Source organism: Limulus polyphemus, unplaced genomic scaffold (genome assembly GCF_000517525.1).
Source record: "Limulus polyphemus unplaced genomic scaffold, Limulus_polyphemus-2.1.2 Scaffold1909, whole genome shotgun sequence".
Lineage (NCBI taxonomy): Eukaryota > Metazoa > Arthropoda > Merostomata > Xiphosura > Limulidae > Limulus > Limulus polyphemus.
The window spans coordinates 141200-152024 of NW_013667519.1; the positions used below are offsets into that span (position 1 = coordinate 141200).

Consider the following 10825-nt stretch of genomic DNA (forward strand, 5'->3'; position numbering starts at 1 on the left):
TATATATATATATATATATATATATATATATATATACTAGTATCCTTTTCAGTACAAGAAAAGAATCATTAGGACCCCATAAGGAAAAGTCCTGTAAAAGTATTAGAGCAATAAGGTTTTCCATTTGTTCTGTATGATTTCTGGAAAAGCAACTTACTTAGATGAAAATTCATTGACATAGTGAAATTTTGATTCACTCCATAAACATGTACATACAATGATTTAGTCAGCTTTATAAGTACGATAAGCTTTAGTTTTGCTCAGTCAATACTGTGAAATACTCATTGTTAATAATCTGACAATTTAAAAGTGATTTTAAACAACAATTTTGTTTCATCGCAGTCCCTACTATTAAGTACTACTGTATTTAATGATACATATACTTGAGTTTCCAGTTCAGTTGTTTTTGTGCAATGCAATAACTTTTGGCAGTGCTGGACAAAAAGTTGCATTTTTGTGTAGCTTGATTTTGGCAATCAAAATAAAGATTCATAGATATCATCAACAAGTACTACACAAATAAATTTTTGTTCTGAGAAGAGAAACTTGCTTTCCTTAGTAACTTAGGGAGAACAGTTTATAGCTCCCCTTGTATTTATTAAAATAAAGGACTTCAACATGAAGACCAATAGACTAGTGATTACAAACTTGCTTAACAAGAATCAGCAAAATGAAGACCTGTGAAATCTATTAACTTAAACCATACCAGAAAGAACTGGCAATATGAGGAAATCAAAAGAAATTAATAACTTAAAGAATGTTAATAAAAACTAGACAACAAAATTAAGAAGTCACACCTTTGGAAAGACTATAGACAATTCATCAAACATTCTAATGAAACAACAGTCATTAAAGCTAAAAGTCTGTGAATAATCACTTAATCATAATTGATTTAATAACTACAATGTGTATGTGTCATATGCCCTGGTTACCACATCTTCATATGGCAATTTGTATACTAATTTTTATTTTAAAAGCACCCTAAATTTTTCAGAAACAGTATGCATGTGTCTAAAATTAATTTGTACTTAACTAATTTTATTGGAGAATATTAGTTATTTTATCTATATAAATATTCCATTTCAGGAAATCTTTAGTAAACCATTTAAAACTAATTAAAAAGAGTCAGCAACATGAAAACCAACAGAGACTTTCTGTTTTTTCACAGTTTCATACTAGAGTTGAAACTAAAAATATTAATTTATAATACTTTGGAAAAACAGATAATTTTCATATACTTTCACAAGCATTACTATTACATTATTGTATATTTAATTATTTTAAAGCAACTGTTAAGCTGATATTGAGCATAAACAAAACTATAAATATCTGATGACGAGGAACCCACTTTGAGACTAATCATGCTTGGAGGTGGCTTGAATGGGTAATGAAGAAAACTTTACTATAAGTGTAACATAACAGCAAATGTACAATTGTTCTGCAAGGTTTTGTCGAAACGTTGTACATTTGCTGTTAAATTAAACTCATATTAAAGTTTTTCTTCATTACCCATTCAAGCCATCTACAAGCATTATTAAACAATAAATATCTTTTTATTTAGACTGAGGAAAGAATGTAAAAAATAAGTTTAAAATATCTAGGCCTCATGTTAAGTTTACATGTGAAACTAAGTTATACAAGCACAGAAGGAAGACAATCTCTAATGACTAAGAATATATGTATCAGTGCCCAAAGGAATGCTTATTTTTCTATTGTGATTATATAAAATGGACTTACTGCTTTGTAAACTCTTTAGTTCAGCATATTATAATGCAATCAAGAATATCAATCTTTCAATACAACTACCATCTTAGACTTACTTACTACATATTTAGGTGTTACAATGAAACTAATATTGTTCTACAGTATTTATAATCTAGTATCTAGTAAACCTGTCACTAATTTCAATCCTTTAGTACATACAAAAAAAAACTTAGAAAATGTTTAATGTATCACTCAACACCTTAGTTTTCCTCTTGACTTTACCTTGGAGTTTTTTCAGTACAGCCACCTCCATTTTTAACACTTGTTTCGCTTGCTTTGCTGACTCTAGCTTCATTGCTACTAATTCTTTATTGACAAGATCAAGACCTTCATAGATCTCTCCAAAACCTCCTCCTCCAATCTTCTTCACCTTTTGAGTACATATCAAGATTGAAAACAAATGAAGAATAGCATAACTACAGTAATACTATACATTTCATACTTGTAAAAAAAAAGGGTTATTTTGCTTCAATGATTATCGACAGATGATTCTTAGCTCAAAGTTAATTCTCCCAAACCAGTTGAGTAGACCACAAACATAAAGTGACTTTAAGACCCATTACCCTCACTATACCTGAACAACCTCAATATTGTGATGTGTCTTTGAGCTTGAACACTTTCAAAATGGTGTTTGAGCTCAAACCTGAACAACTTCAGTATAGCTTTATGACTATAAACCAAATGTAATATTTAATGACTAAAATATTCCAGTCACATCATTAATAAGGAAGAAATAAACTTTTGGATATGGTGTTTTTGTGCATTGTCCTGTGACCTGTCTATATACTCTGACCATAAGATTATATGTATCAACCAGGAAAGCTAGAATTCTAAAAGCAATAATAAATAATATAAATGCATTTCTTAGTTATCATTGCTAGTTTGGTTAAAATGTAACATAGAAAAACTAGTTGATATAATTAAAAATAGAATGAAGCAGTGCCTTGTATGCTGAAGCTCAAAATGAAGAACAAAAAATATAAAACAGCCTATTATACTTTTAACAGATATGTACACTTACAAGTGCTTTAATAATAAGGACCAGCTTTTACATACCACTTTCCATCTTTCTTTTACTACATGACCTGGTTGTAGCAAGTCTTCACTAGTCATGGTGATGGGACTGCTTGAGCAGTTGTTATCTTCCTCGTCTTCATCATTAGCAGAGCCATCCCCATAACAAATGTAGCTAAGAACAAATAGTAGTTTGTTAGGCTTTAATCTATTGCAAACATGATTGCCCTCTGAATAAATTAACAGGTGCATATCATTACTCATCTTTGAAGTAAGCACAAGACACAGTTGTGTAACACACAGCTTAGAATTAATATTTTCATAACGTAATCTTCTTCAAAAATGCAATTAATATTTCTTCCACTTGGAAGATTAGACTAGAAACAAAAACATATCATCTTTTCCTTTCAAAAATTTATCTTTCCTTGGAAAGACAGTTATTTTTATTTAAAATTTATCAAAAAATGCTTAATATTACATGTATGCCAACAAACCTTTTAAAAAAAAAGCTTATATAGTGTCCATAATCCTTCATGAAAATGCTTAAAACTATGTTCATAAATCTTCAGAAACTATGTAATGTCATTTCTTCAACTATGAAAAACTGGTTACTATCTGTTTAATTATTTTAAACAAATAAGCTAATGTCTAACAATGTTCAAAACATTCACTAAAACTTTGTTTTCCTGTTTCCAGGAAAGGAAAAAAGATTTGTCCTGACTAATCATTCTTGGTATCTATCAAAACACAGAATTTTCAGTGCTTATATAGTTCATCATCATTGTTACTGCAGTAGCTTTAACTGCTCTCAGTATCCAGGATCTTAACATTCAATAAATGAACATGATTTCATGGGTTGGCAAAATAATATATCTGGAATTACTGTGTTGCTGCACAGGATAGTGTTATATAATGAAGTTGTACTCTTATAACATTGTTATCCAAAATGTAATCATGCCTTCTGGATTTCTGAAATTCATTAGCCATTTCAATGATGCATGGTCTACCTGAATAGTGAACTCTCTACGACACAAGCAGTGGCAAAAATGGTTGACAGATATCACAACTCGAGGCACACACATGGTTAAGAGCTCCATATCATCCATTAATTTACAAAACCACAACAATTCTACTATCACTGGCATCTGTATCCACGATGAATGGACAGTCTTGAAGAGGATAAGCTAGCACTGATACTTCAACTAAGGTGAACTTCAAGGGTTGGAATGTCCATACATATCATACTTCAACATTAGCTAATGCAAACAGTGCTGAAACTATTTTGAAGAAATTGGCCACATACTATCAAAGAAAGATCTAGACAAATGCAGATTTATCATTTATTATATGGTAGGGACCAGATATTAATTACTGCAATCCTTGTATGATCAGTGGACGATCCACCTCTACTGAGTTTGTAACTAAGAAAATGCACTTCATATTACACGAGTGTGCACTTTCTAAATTTCAATTTCATGCTTGCATCCTTGATGTGTTAGAATGTCACTCTGAAGTTCTCAGCTGTGGTTTGAAAATTGTGACCAAAGACAAGAATGTCACTTACATATATGAGACATTTCTCCCACTGCAATCTAACTTCCATCAACCTTTTGAAAGTGTCAGGCACATTACATACACCAAATGACTTGATAAGATTTTGTAGAGTTCTTCCCATGTATTGAGAGAAATTTTGGGTATACTTTTATCATTCAGTTCAAATTTGCCAGAAACCAGAAGCTAATCTATTGTACTGAACCAACAGGCACTTTCTAATGCATCCAGACATTTTCACTGTGCATGGTAAGAGTAGAATCTTTGTTGCTTGCTACTATGCTCACCCACCTGAAGTCCACATCGAACCTTGGCATTCCTTCCCTCTTTTTGACCATTACCACTGGAGACAAACATACACTCTTTGAAGGTTGTATAGTCCTATCCTGAAATATCAGCTCAGTTGCAGCACTGGTTACATCCTTGGTGCTTGATGGAAATTTGTTTGGTGGTTGTTTTATTGAATGCACATCAATTATGTGATGATGTGCAATTCTTGTCCGACTCAGTAGTCATCAACTTGCACAAAGCCATCAGAATCTTCCCTTAACAATTCACTGTTTTAGGTTCAAATTGTTTACATAATCCTCAACCAGAAACCTCAGATGCTTTAGATGTTTGGCATTCATTCTTGGACATGATACAGAAGCTGCAATATTAGCTACTCTGTTAGTTTTTGTCACTTCTGCTTCTATTACCATACCAATAACAATTCCAGCTGAAAGTTGAATAGCCAAATGCCTGTAGTTACAGGCTAGAATTGATACAACACCCATGTTCAAACAAATTACTAATTAAACAAGTGCAGCTTGCTTTCCAGATAGAAAATAGTTCTCTGAACTAGCCACCATGACAATGAGTGCAAGCTGACTGTTGCACTCATTCAAGTTAGCAGCCAGACCTAACTCAGGCCCCACTAGCTTAAGCTGGAGTAGTGTAACTATAGCTCATCACTGACATTCTTGCATTTGTTTTATCATTGGTCTTAATGTTAATTGAATCTGATTGTCCTGTCTGGTAAAAAAGATAAGGACATTAAAAAAACTAGAAAACTAAGTAAGCAAGCACTCCTGTTACACTCTTAGTGCCTATAGGAGTCTAACTCTAGCTGCATTTGTGGCATAGCCAAGGTAACTGGACCATGGAAGAAGCCCTGTTATCTCATATGCCTTGCAATGTCTAATGCATAAGGGTTAGTGGTTGACATTTTTCCTTAGCTTTGGGGGCCATCACTGACTCAGAGACCGTCTAAGAGCCAAATCCACAGCTGATAGTTTTCAGGCATTCCTGCTGGTTTCTTCCTGTGCATCAGTTTGTGGTTTGATGTCACCACTGAACTGGCTTCATGAAAGACAATATGTCCCTCACACCCATATGGTGCCTCATGGTTTTACTGTGCAGCACTTCAAAATTGCAATTAAATAGATTAATGTCACAAAAATTATCAAATAATCAAAATTATTGTTTTCAATTATTACTTTTTTGATTATTCCAGCTATCCAAGTAATTGAAATGTCATTATGTTCGTTTGTTGTTAAACACAAAACTACCAATAGGCTATTTATGCTCACCATGGGTATTGAAACCCAATTTGTAGCATTATAAGTTCTTTTAGCCATCTCATGTAAGAATAATCAATATATTTTAATTTTTTTTTAGCAATCCCATGAAAATAATTAATTAGTTGAAAGTAGTTGATTAATGAGCCTGACAATTTATTGATTAAGAAATTCCAATAATTTCCTACCTCTACTTAAAAGCTCTTTTCATTTAAAAAGAAAGTTTTGCACATTTTGCTGTTTATTCCTAATATATACAAACATTCACACTGGTTAATGTTCATATATACACATATATATATTTTTGTTTAAGAATTAGGCAATATTTTAAACTGTTACTTAGATTACAAATTAATGTCCTTACTTAAATACAGCAGTGACAGCACTACATGTGTTAAAGTACAGAAGTTTATTACTCCTACATAGCATTCCAATACAACTGTCAATATACAGTAATTTTACTATTTGGATACAACCCTCCAACACATTGCATGTGTTAAAGCAGTTTTTATTTTTACACACAGCACTAACATTGTACATGCAAATGTAGAGTAACCTTCTTTCTTAGAGAACACACTGCTGTCTGGTGTTCAAACATAGGGGAAGTATAACCTTGTCACATGACCTTCTTAGAAGTGTAATAGATACAGAGGGGAACCAAGTTCACAACAGTATGTCATCATTTAAAAAAAAAGATCTAATTTTTATAACATCAATGCACTGAAAGCTTAAACTCATAATACCCATGAGAATCCTTAAAAAAAAACAGCCAACATAAACAGTTTCATCCCTTGGGAAATATTAACCATTCCAAAATAGATACTACCACAAAAGAGTTTCAGACAGTCAATCCTCTAGTGTAAAAATTTATCTAGAATATGTTTCAACTTCTCTACCATTCTTAACAAAGAACACTGCCAACAAGGTATTTTTAAAACGCGTACTTTTTGTGATTTACATATATTCAATACATTGTTTCACTGAGGTTATCTTAATTGTTTTAATTAGTCTAAAAAACATAAAATAATTCCAGACTGAAACAAAGATACTGGTGGAAGTAGATATAAGGAGGAATGAAATATAACAAAAACCTTTAATGAAACAGACTAAACTGATAGCTACAGACACTAGCTCAATGAAAGAAAATAAAACAAAATGCAGCCAGGGAAACAGAAAAATTAGAAATAAAGTCAACATGTATATTATGCATATTAACATAAATGTGCAGGAAATGAATGAAATGGAGTAACAAAAAGTACACATAAAAGCACACAGGTTTAACAAACACTACATCAAAAATCTTGTTTCTTCCAAAGTAACAGAGTACATTAATGCAATGGAATATCTTCTCATTCAGTAAAAAAAAATCAAAAAAAATCAATATTTCATGAATACATAACTAAAAAAAAAATATTATTAAATTGAACATAAGGCTACTTGCATTAACCCTGTACAATGACTGTCTGCATTACTGTACATGAGATGAACACATTGTGTAGCCTTAACAATGCAACAAAGCCTTGGGATCTCAGAAAGGGATTTAATCACTTGAATTATTATGGAGTAAATTAATCATTCTTTTCATTTGCATAATTTTTATCCATCACTTTTCAATAGCATGCACATGAAATCTATGCTCCTGTAGTATAAAACTTAGCTTATTCAGTTAAAAGTCAATGATTCTTAAACAAATAAAGGCCAAAATAAACAAATTTGTTGCATGTAAAAAGGGCATACCAAAATGACTGAAATAAAAATACATCAAAGTCAAATCATAAATGGATTCATGCTGAGTGTTGTTTCAACATGCTTCATTTAAACATAGGCCTATGTGGACTAATAAATATAAATAAGTATTAATAATAAAGTAGCTGACATTGCTCGTAACTGAAATAAATGAATTTAATTTTTTTTCTAATGAAACAGGCAGTTAACAAATATGTCCTATTAAGCAGCTGAACATTTATGATAAATCTTAACAAAACTATAACAAATGCATGACATGAACTTGAAACATTAAAAAAAAATTAATAATTTACACATATATGTAATATTACATGTATTTTGTTTCATAAATATATTATTACAAAATAATCAGTTTGGCTAAAATGTTCTTCCAAGTCTAAATTAAGTTCTGGTTTTCATAATTCAAGGTTTCTGTTATTCCTGTATTTAACAGCACACCATATTCAAGATTTCTAATATCTCTTTCTTGGATTTCTTCCTGTTAAATGTATAACAGAATAGTTTTTTATTCAGTATTAAAATGAAGCTTTTCATTTCAGGTAAGAACAGAAACCAACTTATTCCTTATTTTGCCTAGGATGCATTTTAAACGTTAGTTTCCTCCAGAGCTAAAACTTAATGAAAATGTTGAATATTATCAAACAGCAACAAAAGTGTTTCTTATTTTCAAGTTGTTAATTCAGGTGGCAACTCTAACTAACATATCACATTTAGAATTTTATTTTCAACATAAGAAGAATATCTAAATTAACTTTTAATATTGTACACATTTTTTACTATGTGCATTATCTTTCTTTAATTTACCTTTTGAACATCTGGTTTTTAAAACTGTTTATGAAATACTTTTCATACCTGACATAATAAAATATTGATATGCAAAAACATTCACTAAGTGCATAATAAAATAGATGACTGGTATAATTTCAATTTTAAAACTTTTCACCACTTCATCAAACAAAAATAAGTTTTTTAGATGCTTTGCCCTTTCCTCTCAAACTTTATAACTTTTACCTACTAAAACTTGTCCTAAACATACAATTTACTTGTTAATATTCTCCTTATAGTACTTTCAATAAAATTTCTCTAAGAAATTAATTTAAATGTTATTCTATAGATTTCTATTTTATGGCTGTATTCCAACTGACAGTTAAGCTCTGTCTTTATGAACAGAAAATGTCTTTGAAAGTACTGAGCATCTAGTTCAATAACTATGAAAAGAATTTTGATTAACTGAAGAAAAAGAATGTGTATTCTTCTTGAATGTTATTTAATTGTAATCTAAACAAATTAAACTGGAAGAGAAAAAAAAAGGACATATTCACATCAGATCTTTTAAACTAGTGAACATATGAAAAAACCAAACAAATAATTAGCTACAGGAACAAGAAAACAAAAATAAATGATACAAAAATGGAGTGAAGACTATCAGTGCAGAATGACATATGGAACAGAGGTAAACAAACACAGCTTTCAACAAAATGGATTTAGTGCTCATTCTGCAAACACTGGGAAATCACACACACATATAACATATATCTTTTACATTCACACAGTTTATCAAACAGACTGTGAAATGGGAGACCTACAACTGTTCTCATGTGCTTACACAATGTTCTTGGGCAATTTACCAAGTGCATTCAAGGCTTCATTGTATTTTTCTTCGTAGAGAGCCATATGGACCAATTAATGTCAATTAGATTATTTTATAATAAAAATAAACTTAAAACTGGATAACTTGTACTTAAACAGTCAAGAAATATTTGGTGTTAAAAGCCTAAACTAGACAGTTCTCTGTTTACTGATATTCTTTAACAGAATTTAAGTTGTTTTAACCTTCACTGCACCATTCAACATAGACTTAAAAAACATCTCTATGTTTCTTGAGAAAATAAAATTTTAAAGAATACATGTTTTAAGACATATGACTCATGAATTAGATATATATAGTAGCCACCAAACCTTCAATATCTGAGATTATTATAGGTTGCTATAATGTATTTTCAGGGCTTACACAACATTTAATGTAGCAATATAATAGGACAAATACATCACAAGGTATATATAACAGTGACTACTTGATTGAACAAAATATTTTTTCCTTTGGTTTGATTGCAACTGTAAAACAAACAACTTCCATCTTGTCTGTTTGAAGCCCTTCTTATGATATGATTATAACACTCTTCCTCAATGTTGTTTCTCTATCCTCTTTTTAAAATACATGAAGCAAACAAACCTTTCTGGAATTTAGCCAACAAAAAAAAAAAAGGTTAGCACTGTAGGATAATTGTCTAATTTATTTTTTGTTTTAATTAAGGAGGAGTTTGTATTATAATAATTTCAATGTTATAGGAACACAGTGAGTACCAGAAACCTACATCAATCATAAAACCTAACTCTGTGGGTTTGTATTTATACAAAACAGAAATTTCTGGATAATGACTAAAATGCTGCATATAAGATTTAACTTATTTTCTCTTTCTTTAACTTAACTATTAGTAACAAAACTATAGTTTATTTATTGTCTCGTTTTTAAAGCATATACATGCAAGTGTGATCGAATGTTCATTATGTTATACAAAGTTATAATTAAATTCTCAAGTCCAAATTCATGATGCTTCTTTAAATATATACAATGTAAATTCAAAATATTTTACAAAACCCTTATATTTGTTATGAAGAACTGAAAAAATTGTTTTCCTGCATGCTTCAGTTGTATTAGTGTATTTAAACAGTGATGTAAGGAATAACAAATTGATACACTTGTTTCTCCCTTTATCAGATAATAAGGTTTAGCTAAACACCAGGCAGACACCAACAAACCAGTACAACAACTTCAATCACAAGGTATCAAAGTAAAATGTTAATTTCAAGTTCATCAATTTTAACATTTCCATAAAAGTGCTTGAATTATCTAATCCTCATAGGTGAATATGTAAGAAAATGTGCCATTAAAAATGCCATTTCTAGTGAACAGCTATAATGAGATAATAATAATAATATGGTCTGACAATGGACAAATGTTTCTTTTTTTTTAGGTTAGAATCTCATAATAGAATCTCGGTTTTGGTTTTATACCACTTTCATCATTGTTACGCAACACTGATATGATTTCCTATAAAGAACCAAGTAATAATTAAGTAGTATTAGAATAGTTTACAAGTATATATATATATATATATATAAAGTATTAC

The 10825-nt window shown here is 30.5% G+C and overlaps 1 protein-coding gene across 1 annotated transcript in view; it reads right to left on the reverse strand.

Annotated features, from left to right (window-relative positions):
- LOC106465326 (tau-tubulin kinase homolog Asator-like) overlaps positions 1-10825 on the reverse strand; it is a 33234-nt gene that overhangs the window by 20898 nt on the left and 1511 nt on the right. The window contains exons 2-3 of the mRNA XM_022393189.1: positions 2821-2953; positions 1987-2134 (exon numbers count right to left, since the gene is read on the reverse strand). Coding sequence (XP_022248897.1) covers positions 1987-2134; positions 2821-2877 — 205 coding nt within the window. The 5' untranslated portion in view covers positions 2878-2953. The remainder of the gene's footprint in view (positions 1-1986; positions 2135-2820; positions 2954-10825) is intronic.